This window comes from Pyrus communis, chromosome 7, assembly GCF_963583255.1.
Source record: "Pyrus communis chromosome 7, drPyrComm1.1, whole genome shotgun sequence".
NCBI lineage: Eukaryota > Viridiplantae > Streptophyta > Magnoliopsida > Rosales > Rosaceae > Pyrus > Pyrus communis.
In genome coordinates this window covers 993,156-1,012,907 of record NC_084809.1, presented here as the reverse complement: position 1 = coordinate 1,012,907, position 19,752 = coordinate 993,156, and the positions used below count along the sequence as shown (strand labels likewise).

The 19,752-nt window shown below is 36.9% G+C and overlaps 3 protein-coding genes across 4 annotated transcripts; 2 read left to right on the top strand and 1 right to left on the bottom strand.

Annotated features, from left to right (window-relative positions):
* Positions 1-398: 398 nt before the first annotated feature.
* On the bottom strand, positions 399-6,107 carry LOC137739836 (AUGMIN subunit 6-like). Its single transcript, XM_068479556.1, has 13 exons — positions 5,790-6,107; positions 5,554-5,610; positions 5,359-5,453; positions 4,778-4,928; positions 4,354-4,479; positions 4,067-4,223; positions 3,847-3,907; positions 3,508-3,769; positions 3,294-3,419; positions 2,536-2,697; positions 2,175-2,424; positions 1,558-2,028; positions 399-1,104 (listed from the first exon to the last, which is right to left on the bottom strand). The coding sequence occupies exons 1-13, from the start codon at positions 6,003-6,005 to the stop codon at positions 1,064-1,066; spliced, it is 2,175 nt and encodes a 724-aa protein (XP_068335657.1). The 5' UTR covers positions 6,006-6,107; the 3' UTR covers positions 399-1,063.
* Positions 6,108-8,336: 2,229 nt separating this feature from the next.
* On the top strand, positions 8,337-10,862 carry LOC137740290 (plant UBX domain-containing protein 1-like). 2 transcript variants are annotated; one of them, XM_068480149.1, is made up of 7 exons: positions 8,337-8,507; positions 9,185-9,284; positions 9,386-9,454; positions 9,711-9,778; positions 9,966-10,095; positions 10,171-10,275; positions 10,424-10,862. In XM_068480149.1, exons 1-7 carry the CDS (start codon positions 8,424-8,426, stop codon positions 10,609-10,611), a joined length of 744 nt encoding a protein of 247 aa, XP_068336250.1. In that variant the 5' UTR covers positions 8,337-8,423; the 3' UTR covers positions 10,612-10,862. The 2 variants fall into 2 exon arrangements, with proteins under 2 accessions (XP_068336250.1, XP_068336248.1); XM_068480147.1 differs by having other exon boundaries at positions 10,412-10,862.
* A 2,876-nt stretch (positions 10,863-13,738) lies between these two features.
* Positions 13,739-18,604, top strand: LOC137739598 (glucose-6-phosphate 1-dehydrogenase 6, cytoplasmic-like). The gene is made up of 16 exons (XM_068479221.1): positions 13,739-13,987; positions 14,481-14,685; positions 14,880-14,965; positions 15,123-15,189; positions 15,280-15,466; positions 15,640-15,797; positions 15,894-15,962; positions 16,098-16,156; positions 16,400-16,436; positions 16,550-16,621; positions 16,789-16,936; positions 17,102-17,197; positions 17,406-17,476; positions 17,794-17,909; positions 18,066-18,111; positions 18,223-18,604. Exons 2-16 carry the CDS (start codon positions 14,509-14,511, stop codon positions 18,388-18,390), a joined length of 1,557 nt encoding a protein of 518 aa, XP_068335322.1. The 5' UTR covers positions 13,739-13,987; positions 14,481-14,508; the 3' UTR covers positions 18,391-18,604.
* Positions 18,605-19,752: the final 1,148 nt, after the last annotated feature.

Below are 19,752 nucleotides of genomic sequence, written 5' to 3'. Positions count from 1 at the left end.
CAAATTCGAACCTATATTAATTAAACTCTAGGGTTTTATTAGCCATTCTGATCAATCTGACTACGCAAATATTTGCAAACAGAACTCATTAATTATCATAATTCATATATGAAGCTCATTTTTCGTTTTCTTCCGCTTTGTCTCGACCGACTTATGACTCGCTTTGCGCGGCTGCGCCCCGTCAAGAGGGCAACCATTTCCCTCCACAAATAAAAAGCAAAATGACATGTATAAAAGAAGATATTTTTCACTGTAACGAAAACACGGCTCAATGCACAAATGCAATAATATAATTGGTTGAAAACTTTAAAAAACAAAAAAGTATTCCAACCAATTGTACAGACAATTTTTCCGACGCGCTTAAAACTTTCTCATATAAAAGGGCAAAGAAAAAGATAGAAAAACCAACTTTTGTGTAATCTTTCATCATTTACTTGATTAAACAACGACATTTACTCACAATTCCAGCATTTTCAAAGAAACAATTACCCTTCTAAAAGAATATTAAAGCTAAAAAAAATGAAGTAAAGCCCTATGGTTCAACAACTACTTCTCACATCTGTGACGTTTCAGCAACTTACATTTAGGTCAGATTAATCAGATACATGTAAAAATCGAACCAACAACCAATCTTGTCAGTTACCCGAAGCATGAAACTCGAAAGACCGATCGCTGCACAGGACGGGGCTAAGAAGTACACGTGCATAAGTCGCTACATTGTAGTTTCCTAATCATCCATGGACAAAAACACCCCAGGAAATGTCTGCAGCTTACATCTCGTTGGGAGCAGTGGAACTTCAACATGATACAATCATTTCGGTTCGGAGCCATTGTCAAGCATGTACAACAGCACTGCTAGGAAGGTTCACGGTTTCCTCCAAACAAACGAACTGCGCTGAGTTGGAGGGGGGAAATGTACAGAACATCAAAGAAATGATACAGGCATGTCAAGTTGTCAACAATAATTTGGGAAAGTGGAAAGTGTCCCGGGAAATGGAAACAAAACCATCGCAGTGACCAAATAGCTCCTTGACCGATAATTCAGGTCGCTCAAAATTCAGTTTCAGTGCTCCATTAAGGCTGTTTCAGTTTCTGAAAGTGGTGCTGCAAAAAGAGTCGAACAGAACTCTCAGCGGGAAGAAAATATGGAGGGACAAAACAAAAGAATTATAGTGTAAAGAAGCTAGAAAACTATATAGCTCGTCCAGGAAGCATACATATATTAATCACACTGATACACAAATGGAGCCAGCTAAGATACAAATGGTTCATTTTCGACGACTTCACTTCGACTTGCAATATAATTAGTGGAGGATGTTCTCACAGGAAGATAAAAGAAGTGTGTTATATAGGTCCAGTGGTGATTGATCTCAATGCTATAATGGCTATCCCCAAGGTTTGACGATATAAGGTAGAAAACCTAGTGCCAGAACCAGTACAAATAACCATATACTTGGAATGACAGAAAGCATTCAATAATAAAATGAAGTTACTGATAACAACGTCTACATATACAAGCCAATATAACGGAACTAGTCGGTGACCAGAGCAACATACCAAGTAAGTCTTCATAATCTGCTAATAGTGATGAGTCCATTAGCAAAGGAGGTGAGAAAACCTGCTCCCGAGCTTCCTCAAAGTCATAAAATGATCTCTGTCTGCCCGAAACAGCACAGTTTGAACCAGCAGCGGAAAGAAACCCATTTACTTGGTCAAAATCATCAAGTGAATCTAAATCATTCAACGCTTCAGATAATTCAGCGTACTTGTTCCCCACATTACCATCAGGAGCACGATTTTCATGAAAGGAAGCCTCGGTCTGAGCTGAAAACCTTTTACTCCTTAATGAAGGCCCTTTAGACTCTTGGCCTAGACGAGAAAACCCAGATGATGAAAGAGGTAAAAAGAAATGCTCAGAGCTTTCATCAGAATGGCTGCCTCGTGATGATTCGGAACTTAAGGAATTCTGTGACAGAGCAGCTTCTCTAACAGATCTCTTTAGATTCTGGACATAATAATTGTCACTGTCTGCATAACATTAAACTAAAAATCAAAAACCTTTACAACAAAGCTGTTCAACCACCAATAATCCGGATATAAAATGAAATGCCTTGGGCAAGCGGACACGCTTATAACACAATGAGAATTTGAGGAACCAGGCACAGATAACAGACCTTGTGGTAGATTATCTATATGATTATTTGATAAAGGCTGCTCCACAGACTTCCTTTCAGGAAAGTTCTCTATTTGGTTTGAATGAGCAACTGAAGCAGGGCGCTTATGCATATTTGCACCTTTCCCAGAAGAATTAGAAGTCAAGTTAAACAACTGTGGGAGCTTTAAAGCAGGGCTGGATGACACCTTTTCGAGCTGAAAGGTAGACAATTTTGAAGTCACCTCAGCCACATCATCACTGTTGCTTTCCTGAATTGTTCCAAAGGAAACCAAACAGGTTAAATGAATTCTACGCTGCAATAATTCAAGTCTAGACATTTTAGTAGGTACAAGGTTTGCATGAAATAGGTTCAAAATTACCAATGTCCTTCCACTGCTCTGTGCTTGAATAGGTGAAGTTGACCGACCAGGTTGTTTGGTCATCGGAGGCAGACTAGATGAAATGCTATCTACTTTATCTGTACATTCTGATATTGACCTTTGTATTGCCGGAGCAACTTCCTTCAGTTGGTTAATGAGAACCTACATATGAATTCAAATCTCAGCATAGCGTCGTGAGTCATAACAAATAAATTATGCACGAGAGATGAAGGGGACTAAAGAAAGGCATATGGACAAATAATCTCACTTTCATTATTGACTGTTCTATGATGACTATTCAGTTACATAATTCCAAGCAATTTAATATGCACTACCCCATATTACAACAACTTCCTACCAACAGAAGATCAACTTGAAATACTTCATGCATGATGGAATATCAGCATGGTGAATATCAGTGTATTAGTAGACCTCTTAAACGACAGACTACTCAAATAATACAGATATTCACGATGGCTCAAAAAGCACATGAAGAAATTAGAAACCAGTTGACTCTAATGCAAATTCCCATAATTCAAACTATATAAGCTGACACCACTGTCACAAAAGCAAAGAATTATTGCCAGATTTCAAGACTCGAATGCATAATTCCATTTAAAGTTTAAGCTCGATCCTTGCCAATCTCTTTGCATTTGCCATCAAATACAGTCACATTGTGGCTACCTCACGTATTGGTTCCTTCATAATATAACTTCTTATGTAATAACCGGTACTTTTAGCTAAAGAAAAAGCATTACCTGAAAGCTAACCAAGTGTTGCTGATGTTCAGCAAGAGTTGCAGCTAGAGACTCAGCATGACCACTTGAACTGCCATCCTGTGCACTTCTTAAAATTTCTGGACCCTCTCCCTCATTAGCCTTTGCCTACAAATTAACATTGCATAACACCAATTTCACTACATTTTTCTAACTTGTATCCAACATTCTCATGAACATATACGAAGTAGCATACCATGTGAAGTGATTGTTTATGAATACGCTGTAAAGCATGCGTCCAACGCCTGATAATTTCTGCCACGTCAACAGTTGGATGGACTCTTCCACTTCTTTCATCTGCTACTTGTGAATGGGAGGAATCTGCTCCATCATTTTGTTCTTTTCCATCCGCATGTGTTGGAATAAAGTCACCAGACTGGAAAGATAAGACATCTCCATAAGGAACCTGAGAACTCTGATCCATAGCTGCAAGCAAAGACGATCCAGAGATGCGGTACCTAGAAACCATTGCATGCAAAGGTAAGTAGGTGAAGGGTTTCTAGTGATGTTTAAATGATACTTAATGGTAAATTACCTATGCTCCCTGTGAGCTATTAAGTCCTCAATAGGGCCTGAAGCAAGAACTTCATGTTGACCTATACAAAATGAACATTTAATTAGTTCATCAAACTGGGTACATATCGAATCAGATCTTAAATAACTACATAAACATATAAGGTGTGATCATGTGACGTTATTTGATAATATGTAGAAACCTAAGAAATTTAAAAAGGACCATGAAAGTTTGTACTCACTTTTACGGGCTAATATAGACTCCCACAGACGAGTAGCTTTTGATACTAAATGGGAATTCTGACTCGAACTAGAAACAAGGTCATCCCAGTGTTCCCCTTCCAACTTCACTTTGTTCCTAAGGTCATGTAATTTTTCCAGTTCTTGCTGTAAATAAGCCTGAGATTCATGTTTTACAAAGAGAAACATAAGAATTCAAATTGTATTGCAATAGGTGAATTGCAAGATTTTTCACATAAGGTTCTACCAAATTAAATTAATTGTTGGAATTGAATTGTTACCCTTATACCTCTTCAGCACAAAGACCACGAAACTCCGCAGTCATTTCATGCGCCAAATTCGACCACATGGCCTGTCTCTGTACTGCTGTTTCTGCATTCTTAAGAAATCTTCTTCGTTCAAGCGCTATTCTAGCCTGTTTAAGATGGTAAGCTCAAATAACAGCTACTGAATAAGCATGTCAAGTCAAAGAAAAAAAACTCCACAGAGAAATGCAGATGTGCATTGAACCCTGAAAACTCATTTAAGAGTTATACAGAAAGAGAAAAACTTTTCATACTTGTGCAACACTTCCAAGCTATTATAAGATGCAAAACCAACATGAACCATGCCCAAAGCTGAAAATATCAATAATTTGGGAACCACGATATCACGATGTCATCTGAAATGTAAATTATGCATGCTTCAAAATTATATGTGTAGGTCAAGACTACCTTAGTAACAGGAAGTAAAGTAGCTGCGTGTGAAAAGGCTACATCCGTCAGTGATGAAGGAAGTGGGTTAGAAGCTACATCAGCTGCAAATGTTCGCCTATGAACCTCTCGCAAACCATGCAACGAAAGTTGCCACAGAAGTTCCACAAACCTGCAGCCAAGCTTATGAATTAAGGACCCAAAACCATAAAATTATTGTGCAGGAGTAAGACAGAGTAATTTTAACTAAGAGGACCACCAAAGCATTTAAGCAGAAAGTATTAATTCCCATATCAGCGATTGGCTAATTTGGGGGAAAAACAAGTTCACCGTGACATATAACTACATGTTCCCTGCATTCATTTAACAATTATTTATCACTTTAATGCAAAATGGCTGGCCAAGTGAGCCCAACAAAACTACGAACCTCGGTCAAATTAAGAAGCAAACTGTTAGTATATGTGAATTTCGGGTTTCTGTCAATTTTCTCGCCAAGCAAGCCCGACTCCACCTTAAAAGTTGAATAATTAAAGGCAGAAATGCACATAAACAAATGTAACAAACTCAAAACAACAATGGGAGGAGTAGCATCATCAACCGACCTGGGTCCGCAACACGTAGCAAGTGATGAAACCCTCGAATTGCTCCTCGGAAGCGCCCCCTGCGATTCGAGCTCACTAATGATCCCTTGCACAACCTAATCACCAACAACAAATCATCATATTTCATCCAAATGTTCAAATTTTAAAGGAATATCAAACCTGAAGCAACAGAAAAAGTGGAATCGTCAAATTTACCTTTCGAAAATCCCGCGATTGCGCGGAATCGAAGATTGGCCAGACCTTATCGAAATCCTGAAAGATCTAAAATCGTCAGGAACGTGATCCATAGCAGAAGATAGTATAACAAAGATGCAAACACACACACACATATATATACACACAGAAGTGAAATTCAAACATATATATATATATATATATAATTATAGAGTGTAAATATATACGGAGGAAAGGAAATCGAGAGATTGTACTACCTTGGCGGATTGAATTGGGCCTCTGAGAGAAGAGAGGATGAAGTAGAGGAGCTGTTCGCCCAATTTAGGGTTGGAGTGGCGGAAGAGCCCGACCCGAGGAGTGGCATTGGATCCTCCGAGCCCGATAATCGCCGGATCCAACCCTAACAGCAAACAGTTAGTGTACATTGCACTCTCTAGCTCTATCTCTCTCTCCTTCTCTCTGTCCATTGTCATCACCAACCTCCCTCTCCCTCTCCCTCTCTCTCCCTCCTCTCCCTCTCTCTCCTCTGTTTCTCGCTTTTCTGCTCCGTTCTGAATCAGGTTTTTTTTTTTTCAATTTTTTGGGGTTTTTTTTGGGTTTTTTTTTGAAATGCAGGTCCCTGGAGAGTTTTCGTATTTGCGAAACGCGTCTGAGTTTTTGAATAAGTTGGGGTTGTTTTTCAAATAGGGTAATGTAGAGGGACCTACGTTTAAGAATTCAATTTTTTTTTTAAATATTAAAACTATGCCGTTTTGGTGGGCCCGTGGGGGACTATGAAGAGTCACGTAGCCGGTTGGAGAATTTGAAAGGTGCTGACGTGCGATAATGTTACAGTATTGCCGGCCATCTCCGAAAGCGTTAGGTGCCGTCACCTCTTGTAGGTTGGTGAGGGCGATAACATGCCCCGCTGGACCATTTAGATTAAACAACACATTGAGGACAGATTTTTCATTGTACTTAGAACACGGGACGAAACATCACTTATTATTATAAAATTGAAAAAAATATATGAAGAAAACTTTTTTCAATTACATAATAACATATGTCTTATCGTTTCGTATTTCGAACACACGAAAAAAAATCTCTCCGATTTGAGGGTATTTTATCAATGATGTGTTTATATTATTAATTATGACTAATAAAATGTATTGATGTATTATCAACGTATACTTGACGATTTTGATGAGTAAATGCTCTCCATCACTAGAGTTGTTAAACCCTAACGACATGGACATAATTTTTTAACTACAAGTTTTATTTTCTTATACAATGATATTCTACTGTAGGGAGTGTCAAATTTTAATTAAGTTATTTAATAAATCAAGGTTGTAATAATTAAATATCAAATTTGTCTTAATTGCAAAATTGACATGCATATAATCATGTGGATTAATTGCAAAATTGATGGTGAAAATAAATGTAGAGGGGAAATGCTAACATGATTCTCTCACAAGGGAGACTCTATAATCTATATGGATCATCAGTCATCTCATATTTTTGACACAATATTTTAGAACGTTAACACGAAAATTGACGTTAAAATGTGAGGTGGTAGAGAGTTTGTGGAGTTTCACTTTAAGATAATCTCATTAGTATTTCTCGTGTAAAAGATCAAACACATTAGATAAGTTAGTGAGCCGAAATGGTTCCACATTTCCGTTAGTGGTTGGACGATCAATGTACAATATTGGCTTCGTCGGTTGACCTTGATTGAGTGTTGGCTAAGTAAGATAAAAGGCTATACTATAACTAGTGCCATCAACATTGGCCACCTAAAACATTCCCTTTCTTTCTCTTTTGCAAAGGAAAGCATATAGTTTTGCGAGACTCAGACTCATATTCCCTACAACTTGCCCATATAGTTTAACTTTGAGTTGATTGCCCATCATATAACGAGATATAGGTGTTACGGTTAGCGAGTGATTCATTAAAAACTGATACGATGTGTAATATATCAAAATTACATTTAAATTGAACCAATACAATTTTATTTGGTTTATTTAGTTTTCGTGACTGTTTGGCTCTCAAATATTAGAAATCAAACCAAATCATCTATGCTCAAGTAAAAGTTGGATGAGTTTAGACATTTTTTGGCCAGTTTGATGCCCGCCCCTAGTTAATAACACTAAACCATACTATATGATACTTTGGAGTGACTTGGATTTGTAATTTTGCTCAGCTTAGGTGCCAACTCAAAAAGTTTTGTTTTTTGAGTGGGTTTAGATTTTGATGTTTACAAGAGAAATTATTTAAGCTGGGTGTAAAAATACAAAATCAAGAATTAAATAAAATTTTCCTAAACCAAATTGCGAAGAGAGAGACCTGAGCTCAAATGCACATAGAGCAATTTTAGCTCAAATAATTCTACCCTTATCAGATTTTATTTCCACAGGCCTTAGACAATGGTGGGTCCTGTTCTTTCTTTTCTTATTAGGAGCTCACATGCAAATAAATGGGGGGAAAGACCAAATGAAGGGATTCGGGTCTTTAAAATTTGATCAAACGACTACAAATAGGAATCTCCTTTAAAAGTTAAAATAATTTTAGCAGTTGGATCAAATTTTAAGAGCTCGAATCTTTTAATTTGATGAATTTAGTGGAAATGATCCGAAGATGATCCCTTTCTATAAATGGGTACTAAATTTCTAGCCCAATAAAGGTATTGGGCTTCAGCCCACAAAGTGTTGAATGGTAAATCAGAATTACTGCAGTAATTTGAAAAACTTTTACCCGTGCAAAAACTTACCATGTAGAAAAACTAGAAGGGCCTCGCAAAGAGGAAGGAATAACTGAGTATGCCATACTATACGAGAGACACGGCGAACGGTGAACCCATGTTTGGATCCCTCTGATAATTTTCTGTCGGTGTGGGATTTCTTGGAGTCTCGCTGATGATCTTTGATGCTTTTTCTCACATACCCTTGAAGAGAAGGAAGTTCAGAAGTATTGATCCCATGGAGGCCGAAGAAGCTCAGGTTCTTTTACCCAAAAAGTCCCAAACTTTCACTCACTCACTCGCATTCGTATTTTCTTGATTTCTGTTTCTGGGTATTTGTTTTTGCTGCTGGGTCGATCAGGGGTTTGTGTGTAATCGATTTTTTTGGGGTTTAAATTGTTGATTAGTGATTGTTGCCTGTTTCTAAGTTGTGGGTTAGTGCCACAATTAGATAAGATTTACAGGATTTTGCTTAATCTTTATCTGATTGTGGAAGTAATTGCTTCTTATCAAGAGATTCCAGAGGTGAAGATTTGAATGCTTTTAAGTTCTTGAGGAATGGATAGCTTGAGTTTTGGTGCAGCAAAAATATGGAAGAATTTGCAGTTTTGGATTTCCAAGTACAATTTAGTGTCTTTGTTGGTTTCCGTTGGCAGTTGCGTGCAAGTTTTTTGCGTGGTTCTATTTCGTATTTTCGATTAATTCGGTGTTTGGTAGCAGTATAATTACGATATCCGAATTACATGTTGTAGTAATTATGTTAGTAGGTGCAAAATACTGATGTTCTTGTCTTATGAATGTGTTGGATGAGGATACGGAATACTGCTTTTCGAATTGAGATCATTCTGTTTTCGAGATTAGATTGTTCCTGCTATATCTGATAATGTGATATCACATTTACTTTTGCCTTTTATTGATTCGTTGGGGTGAATTCAGGCCAAGCTCACAGCAGCAAAAGAAAAGTTCGGGAGAGAAATCCGTGTTTTTGAAACATCAGCATCTTCTTCTTCTTCACAAAGTGGAGAGTCTAATACTGGTACGAGGCAATTCAACTAATATGCCCCCTATTTTTTTTCCGAAGCAAGCGTGTTGAGATGCCCAATAGAATTTTTCTTTTTGTCATTTTTTGTTTGGCAGAGGAGCCAGAGGATTTCTATGAGTTCACTGCAGAGGATTATTATCGGGTTTTGAATGCCAAAAAGCAAGGTGATTGACAGAAACTGTATAAGCTATAATTTGAGGGGAAATATAAAAGCTTTTGTATGTGGTGGCGGGTCTTAAAGCTATATAGTTATAATCTGCCCAGCAATTATTTATGAATGGGAAACACGTTCTTCTTACGGCTTAGGAGTCTTGTAGATGCATCAAGTATTGTGTTTGCAATAACCAAAAAACATGCATGCATCTGTTGGCATGCGTTCTGTTTTATACTTACTGTATTTTGTTAATGCAATACGAACAGATAACACTCTTAAAACGCGAAAGTTAAGAGAAGCAGAGAAGGCAGCCCGCAGGTCAAAAATAACCAAGGTGGTTACTGTACCCTTTACTCTGACTCTCTTTGCTCCTTTATGTAGCGATTGTTTCTAGTTTTTTGTATATGATCAACTCCTTCCATTACCATTGGATTCGTAACCTATTAGGGTATTCCAAATCTTTTATTTAGTTTTAAAATTGCTTTTTATTAATTTGTTAAGTCATGTGCTCATGTATGCAGACTGTGATCAGGGTTCGATTTCCTGATAACCACACATTAGAGGCCACTTTTAATCCATCGGAAACAGTCCAGAGCTTGGTTGATCTCGTCATCAAAGTGGTTGCTCGGCCAGATTTACCATTCTATATATGTATGCAAATATGAATCAAAATATTGAGTTTTCCATTTATGATTTCAGAGTAGAGTCTTACATTTCGTTATGCAGATACTACTCCTCCAAAGAAACCGATAAAAGACATGTCACAGGATTTTCACACTGTTGGCTTTGTTCCCGGTGCAATTGTGTACTTTTCATATGATATACCGAAAGGTTAGATATGAAGTGACCGCATAGGAATCTGAATTTTAGCTGGAAATTGTTTCGCTGATGTAAGATACGTTTCTGTGGATTTAAATAGCAAAGTTTGATGCTAAGTGATTAAGTATTCTTATTTCATGTCCAGCAGATGATGCTGCAGATGTCATGTCGGGTCCCTTTCTTCAGGAAGAGATCATGTCTTTGAAAGGTTTGGAGCTCATCAATAAGCATGTAGAGCCGCCTGTTCAGTGTGCACCAGAAACCATAACGGAGGCACCGCCCCCTGTAGTCCCAGAGAAGAAGCCCGAAGGGAAGAAACCTGCTAAGCCAAAGTGGCTGAAACTGTGACATGAATCGCGCTAGTAACTTCGCAGGTGTACTCTATCAATCGTCTCATGTTCTGTGAATGGACGTGCGTTTTTAAGATTGTGCTGGTTCGGGTGGTTTTTCATTGTCTGCAACTTGCCCTCGGATGCTTGTTAGGAGTTTAAAGAGATGGTTTGTGTTCTTTGCTAAGATGGTGTATATTTTCTAGAACAAAACATTGTATGAATGTTAGCCGTATACAGCGTGCCGCTTTCATTGATTTGACATATGCATTTTGCCTATTGCCTCCTCCGTCAATGGGAGGGGCGATGCGATGTGCCAAATCCTTCCGGTGAACAAACCCGTAATGGATAGCAAAAATAACGGCCCTGTATACCCCAAGCTCCGATCGTCCTCGAAGTCCTGCAACCTCAGAACAAGCAGCTCAGTTTTCTTGGTTTAGACACTGTCGTACGAGCTCTTGATGCTCAAACCAATTCAAATAAGTGAATGAACCAGTTGATAATTTTATCCAGTGCTTTCAAGTGAAGAGCATCTTTAATTCCTCTATGCGAGCCGTTTGAATTTCTTGGCCGGTTAAGGCACCGGGAATCAGTCGCTGTGTACGTGCTTGCACTCAGGGGCGGATCCACCTTGGGACAAGGTGGGTGCTGACCCTCAAGCTTACAAATCCTTCACGGAATAGCTGGATGCTGTCGTTTAAAAACCTGAGATGTCCTTGAAAGTTGTCACTCCAAGTGCTCGACGAATTAGCTGCTAGCCTCATGACTTGTATGTGTTGCTATATTCATCTTTTTGACATGTATACTTTAGACTAACAGGAAATCCTAGAACATCTTTTTGACAATTACATCGCAGTTTCTAACCTGCGGTAGACATGGTAGTGATTCAAGAGGATCCTTCTACTTACTGGGAGACCAATATACTCTTATGGTGATAGTCCCAAAAGCGAAAGAGTGTTTTTCTGTGAGCAGGGAATCCAATTTATAAAGTAAGGTATACACAACTTCCGTCTATCGTGGGAGTTGGTTACAGACCCCATTACTTTCAATTCCAATTGTGGATGAGTGGGATCAAGTACATGTTTCAGTTTGAAACACTATGGATGTAACTCCTCATTTATAGGGAATGGTTTTACACGTATACAAAGCTCATGCTAATTTATAATTCAAACATGCTAACTCATCTTTATCACAACTAGTTGAGTCCAATAAGGATTCTTACAATTGTCACTCAAAAGGTATTGACGTCAATCGACATGCTCACTTGAAAATTGTTAACATTTGTCGACAAACATGTAATATAACTTGGCAAATGATATCAGCCATAATAAGTTTAAATAAGATAACAATTTGCATCGTATTTCTTTCAAAAACTTTTCCACGTTACGGTATCGATTATTATTAACCCTCTCAATAATATTTCCTAGATCCGCCACCACTTGAACCGCTTCCATTCTTTCCTCAGCCGTACCCTGGCATCCAAGAACATCCGAGTATTACAGTGATTGCCTTCGAAAGACATTCACCAGTCTCCAGTGAGAGAGAAGTGGAGAAATGGCGGGGGCGGCAACCATATGAATTGGACGCAGGCTTTTCTGATGCGCACGTCACACGTCCTCCGTCCGTCATTGCTTACGTCACGCGACAGCACCTGGAAGGTCACGTGCTGGGTTTTGGTTTGATTCTAAATTGTTCAATCAGTCACCCCACGGTTTTCACATGTTCATGCCATCTTTTGCCCTTTTAATCCTTAATGGGAATTTTAATCAAATTTTTTTGGTACTATTTATTTTAATAAAAATTATATTTTTATATTAAAAAAGTAATCATAATACTATTTATTTTATCTTTTTATTTTATCCTTATCGTTAAAACTCAAAATTTTCAAATCATTTTTATTAATTTTTCTTATTTTAATATGTTAGTGGATAATTTGTATCATTGTTGATCGTTTTATCATATGATAAAAAAATAATTATTGTCACTGTTTTACAAAGTTAAGTTATATAGTTTTTAGTGACGATGTTATTAATTTATATATTATAGTATGCGTGGTCGATTTAATTAACGTTTTTAAAATTTAATTATAATATAATTTGCTTAAAATGAGATCCAGTGTAACTAACATTTTTAAAATATGAGTATTATATATATTTTTGAAACAAGATCCAATGTGCGTATTAATACAAAAATATACATGTTGTAATGTCAGTAAATTAATATCTTTCATTGTCTACCACTTGTGATAAACTTCCATCCTTTTCCATTCATTGAACAGAATATGATATAATAAGGCAAGACAATAATTTACAATCATTTAAAGAAATAAAATAAAATAAAATTAGTAACATAAAATATAATAAGATAAGACATTTGACTAACTTAGAGATCTAGCAATTAAACGTATTGAAATTCAAGTTTGAACCGCCTATGATAAATGCAAAGGAGAATTTTCTCAAAATGGTTCTATCACCTCACAACTTAATATTAATTTATGTATATATCGTAATTTAATGTTAATTCTCGTGTCACCTTACAATTACTCTTATCCTATTTTACTTTTCTTGCATTTTGAATGTCTTAAATTTGAATTCTTTCAATTTTTGGTGTTCCGTCACTAATAATTATGACATCTGATTAACACATTATTTTCGTCCCTTGCGGTTTGTCATTTACAGTTGCCACCGCACATCAATATTTAAGTATCAATCGCAAAAAATTTTCAGTTTGAGTATAAAAAAAAGCTGAGCTAAAAAAGGTGTTTGGTAAACACTTAAAAAACAACTTATTTTTACAGTTTTGGGTGAAAAAAAAAGCTAAAAACGTGAAACAGCAAAAATAAATTTATTCTCACAGCATAGTAGAAATAATTTTTTTCAAAACACAGCAATATCAAACCCACCTTTAATGTTATAGAACAAGTTGTTTTATTTTATTTTTTAAAATATCTAACTATTTATATTATAACGTTTGAATTATCTAAAAGTGTCCGGCATCCTAAATAAATCTCTTTATCCACCGCGGCAAAAATAGAAATGTGCGGAGATTGGAAGGGAGGTGACGTGTACCGAAAGAAAAATAAAGTTAGGCGGCCGGTAATGACTAATCGCATCGAGTCGACATAAAACCAGATAGAGAGTTTGTTTTTGAGAGAGAAGCAGAAGAAATCATTTAAAAAGGGCAGCGCCACCAACTACCAACCCTCTCATGAAGTCAGGACTTGCAACCTCCTCCATCACTTTCCACTTGCAATTCAACACCCACTTCTGACTTGACTTCCTCCCACTTCTCCCCTCTCTCTCTCTCTCTCTCTCTCTCTCTCCTCCCACTGCTCATTCACTGCATCGCAAAATCTCAATTTCTGCGAATTCGATCCGTCTTTGCTCCGTAATCAGGTTCGTAATCTCTTAATTTCTTACTTAATTTGCTCAATCTGCAAGCGCTTAAGCAAATTTCATCGCTTTCCGATAGCTCGGATCATTATTTTTCAGAAAATTTGATCGCTTTCCGATAGCTAGGATCATTATTTTTCAGATTTTAATATTTTGTTTTGATTTTTCAGCTTCGTTTTCTATCATGCGATTCGGTTTTCACAAGGAATTTGTTGTGAAGTGGGATTTTTTATGTTTTAAGTTTTTAAATTAATATTTTGGGGACTGACAAAATTGATAATTTACTTAATTAGCTTTAATCACAATTAGTGGACTAGGTACAGTGAAGATTAGCCACTCCTGTTGAATTTGCTTAATATTCAAATGCTCTATTATTGCGAATATATGCGAATCTCGTTTTGATTCCGGGACAGTGATTTGCTCTCATTGACTTATGCTTCAAGCTGCCTTGATCCAATCGAACTAAAAGATATGAGCTTTTTGTTTTGTGAAATAGCTTTTGAGCTGCTTGTACAGCTTAAAAAATGGGATCGGGATCGGGATCATGGCACGTGGAGAAAAGAAACAGCTTCCGAGGCGAACCCGTTAGAGACATTGATCATGTGCTCGAAAATGGGTCTCTCTCGATCATCGTGCTTGGCGCTTCCGGTGATCTTGCCAAGAAGAAGACTTTTCCGGCGCTATTCAACCTTTATAAGCAGGTTTCTATTGTGATTCTTGTATTTGCATGCGTAAATACGGTCCGTCGTGAACTTCTTTGAATCTCAATACTTTGGATACGGTTATGGTATCCAAGTTTAGTTGTACTTAAACTTTGATGAAAAAGTTGATAGAGTAGGCTGTGGAACCATGCATTGTGAGTGTGACTTTACTATTGGGTGTGTTGTTTGTCTAGGGATTTCTGCTACCTGAAGAAGTTCACATTTTTGGATATGCAAGGACTAAGATTTCTGATGAAGAGCTAAGAAACCGCATACGTGGGTGAGCTTCTTTTCTTTGATCATTTTCACAATTCCATTTCACTCATACGAGTGGAAATGGTTAAGTTTCCTACAACAGTTAATCTACATTTTTTTAGCTTACTTAAACTAATGCTAGGTACAACTCTTTTCCTCATCTTTTCTGGACTGCTCTGCAGGTATCTTGTCCGTAACAAAGGAGCTTCACCCAAGGACGTGGAAGATGTAACCAATTTTTTGCAACTGGTCGGTGCCTGTGCAACATTTTTGTACAATTCCATTCATATAATATCATTCCGTAAAGATATTGAATTGCATAATAATTTTCTTCTGTAGATCAAATATGTAAGTGGTTCTTACGATGGTGAGGAAGGATTTCGCCTGCTTGATAAGGAAATTTCAGATAATGAAATCTCAAAGAATAGTGCGGAAGGATCATCCCGCAGGCTCTTTTATCTTGCACTTCCTCCATCAGTATATCCCTCTGTCTGCCGGATGATCAGGCATTATTGCATGAATAGATGTAAGCTTTTCCCAATACTACATAGGTTTTCACCAACCCTGTATCAACACGGATAATTTGAAATAGCTATTCTTTCTAAGCAGGCATACATTTTGGCATTAAATGGTTCCAGAGTGAAGTTAAATGACAGGTCAATATTAATATTTGCAATTGTCTGATTATGATCATATCAGCTGATCTTGGTGGATGGACTCGTATTGTTGTTGAGAAGCCTTTTGGCAAGGATTTGGACTCTGCAGAGCAACTGAGTAAGCAGATTGGGGAGTTGTTCGAGGAACCACAAATTTACCGTATCGATCACTATTTGGGGAAGGAATTGGTGCAGAATCTGGTAATATTATAATGTCTGCATATACTTCCTTAGACGTTTCTGGTTCTTAATATTAATGAAATATACTTATTTTTTTATTTGTATGTAAATTTGCAGTTAGTACTTCGTTTTGCAAATCGATTCTTTTTGCCCCTTTGGAACCGAGACAACATTGCGAATGTACAGGTGAGAATCCTTGCTTCAGTACTGATGATTGGATGTCGGTATTACATTGACAATGTACAGTACACATGGTACCTCAAGACATATAACATGCAGTAAATTTCATCCCCTTTTTCTTTAATTATGTTTATTTGGCAGATTGTGTTTAGGGAGGATTTTGGAACTGAAGGTCGTGGTGGATATTTTGATGAATATGGGTATGATTCACCAGTTCTATTGTCCCAATTTGTTGTTTAAATGAAAAAGAATTCTTTCATCCTTGAGAATGTTATTTATGGTTAAATTATCTGAACTTAGAAATCTTTGTTACTAGAATCCGTATTCCCTGCTGTCTCTGGGGAATTATTTGTATCAATTACGTTGTTTTGAGATTGTATGATGCTAATTGTATCTGGAAATATAATTGGATGCATCAATAATCATTTTCTTTTTTTTGGCAGAATTATCCGCGATATTATTCAAAATCATCTCTTGCAGGTGAGACCTTTATGCATCAGAATTTTCTTCTTCCTTCCCTCCTGGTGAACCTTCATTCCAGGAAAAAGGCATTAAAACCTTCATCTGATTTGTTCATTCAATTTGTTCTGCAGGTTCTATGCTTGGTTGCCATGGAAAAACCTATTTCCCTAAAGCCTGAGCATATACGGGACGAGAAAGTAAAGGTGTGTGCATCCCCGATTCCTTTATGATGATATATTTTCTATAGTTTTCAGAAGGAAAAAATCAATTTGAAACGTGTCCCCATAGGAGATGTGTAATATTCTTTCATTATATGTGCTCTTAGTTCCAGAATGCCGTATCAGTTGATGATTAACGGTTGAAAATTTAGGTTCTTCAATCAGTAATGCCAATTGAGGATGATGAAGTTGTTCTTGGACAATATGATGGCTACACAGACGATCCAACTGTTCCTGACCACTCAAACACTCCAACCTTTTCAACTGTGATTCTGCGAATCCACAATGAAAGATGGGAAGGTATGGAAACTTTCACAGTTCATTTATATTTTATTTGAACTAACTTTTGAACCTCCAATTTGGGAAGTACTATTGTCTTGGAGATTCGACTTGAATATAATGGTTGCTTTTATAAGAATTATATCATGCATTGAACTCACTCACCATCAACGCGATTTTCTGTAGGTGTTCCTTTTATACTAAAGGCTGGGAAAGCATTAAATTCAAGAAAGGCAGAAATAAGAGTTCAATTTAAGGATGTTCCTGGTGACATATTCAAATGTAAGGCACAGACTATAATTTTAAAGGGCTTAATTTCAACATATTGCTCCATCAATTGTATATATAATTTTATTGCTAAACTGTTCTTGAAATTCTGGCAACAAAACCGAAATTCATGATTTCCTGCTATGAAATCATCCATATATTCCACATGTTGTTGGTAGTTTTTATGTTCCATATTGTGCTCACCATTATCTCACTTTTTTAGGTAAGAAGCAAGGGAGGAATGAGTTTGTAATACGCTTGCAGCCTTCAGAAGCCATGTACATGAAACTTACGGTAATGTGTTCACTATAAAGTCCAATAATAGTGTATTTGAGGCTTTGAGCTGATATCTTCAGATTTCATGTGCATATATCATCAGGCAAAGCTTTCATATGGTGCTTAGTTTCATGTTAAATTACTAATTCACTTTAGAGAAAGTTTTGGATAATTATCTGAATGCTGCACAATATTGTTAGAATACTTCGTAAGATCCTCAATCCAATCAATAGGAACCCACGCTTTATGTATCACGTTCATTAAGCAGAGAAACGCTAGGAGAGTCCCTGTCTCCTTTAGCATTTTCACTTACTAGCTCAGCGTCCGTTATGCAGGTCAAGCAGCCTGGACTCGAGATGGCAACTGTCCAAAGTGAATTAGACTTGTCATATGGGCAACGTTATCAAGGGGTAACTATCCCGGAGGCTTATGAACGTCTAATTCTTGACACGTAAGGCACCTACCTTTCCATTTTAAAAATCTCTTACATTGCACCCCATATGCTGCTTTTGTTTCAGCCAATTAACAGATAGTTATTGAAATCCGCTCAACTAGGACCACACCATAAGATTAATCAATCATGACAATTGGTATTTGTTTTTGACAGAATAAGAGGCGATCAACAACATTTTGTGCGTAGAGATGAGTTGAAGGTAATAACATCGTACACTTTCTTTTCTCGTTACAACAACATTGTACGCTTATTTTCTTGGCACGCTGCCATTTTCCCAATTGACTGATATACTGTGTTAATCGATCATCAGGCGGCATGGGAAATCTTCACACCGCTTCTGCACAGAATTGACAGCGGTGAGTTAAAGCCGCTTCCATACCAACCAGGCAGTCGGGGTCCTGCAGAAGCGGATGCACTGCTAGAAAAAGTTGGATACCTACAAACACATGGCTACATATGGATCCCTCCTACCTTGTAGAATGCTCGCCTTCCTAACTTCCGGCCCGGACTTGCCCTTACGCAGTGTGCCTTAAAAGTGTTGTTTTTACATTGCAAGCTTTTATAAGCTATGCAATCAGAATAAGAGAGTGTATATCAGAATAAGAGAGTGTGTATTCGAAAGACCTAAACGCCATGTTTTTTCGAGGATGTGAAATGTTGAAATTCCGTATGTCATGTACAATCGTTCGAGATTTTGAGTGTGACGATCGTACCGAAAATTAGGTAAAGGATGAGTGTGGTGTTGCTGTCGAAATCCATGGGAGATACCTTGGCGGACACTTTATGCTAAGTTGGATTGAAGGGAATAGGATCCTCTTTGTAAGAATCTGGATGATCAATCAATCGTGTCTGTTTATCGTACATCATTGATGTTAGAAATTATTTTAAATTTTAAATTTTAAATTAAACATAAATAGTACTTAACGAAAACTGATCGCACGATATACAATGAAGATATACGATTAATTGATCTTTGAATTTCTGCAAAATGAATCCGAAAAGGATCATTGTCCGGATTAAAGTGCTTGAAATTAACTGATTTGGAAGCTTCTGGAAGATAATATAATTTAATTAATGCCTATCTTTTAACTTTTTCTAATGGTCAAAGATTAAAGATTGCGGTTTAATGCCAACCATCCTCATTAATGATCCAAATCAGAATCGGATTTGCCTACTTGCGGGGTTTTAGGCATGGTAAATCGTGATTGATATAACTCAATGCTTTAGTTCCTGACAATAAAATTAATAGAAATAGTATATGAATTTGTTTGTTGTAAATCATTTTGGTTATTTTATGAAAAATTTATTAAAATTTTCGTTAAATTGTCACATAAACAACCATATGATTATCTTTTTAGGGGTACTTTTGCCAAACCAATCCCTTCACTTAACGAGAACATCAATAATTTTTTTACAAAATGATCAAAATGATTTACAGCAAATTTAAGACCACTTTTTTAATTATGCCAATTTTAAAAATCATTTTGATTTAAAAATCATTAGATTCCTTTCTTTCAAGTTAGACTTTGGTAACTTCCATGTTTGTTTCAGTAAAAAAGTAAAATGAAAGCTTTGCCGACAAGGGTCGCACGAAAACGACTTGTTGAAGAGCGTTTTATTCCTTTTCAAAATAATACAACGAATATCGGGATGGGAGGAACCTTGAACTCTAATACAGAATCTCGAATGCGTAGATAAATAAAGGAGTTGATTGCTAGCCAATGTATGGAAAATGATCATCGTCGAATCTTTTTTTTTTGCGGATCTTAGGAATTCTGTGATTGTGATCGTTCATCGTATATCGATCAGTTTTAGTTAGGAATTATTTATATTTAATGTT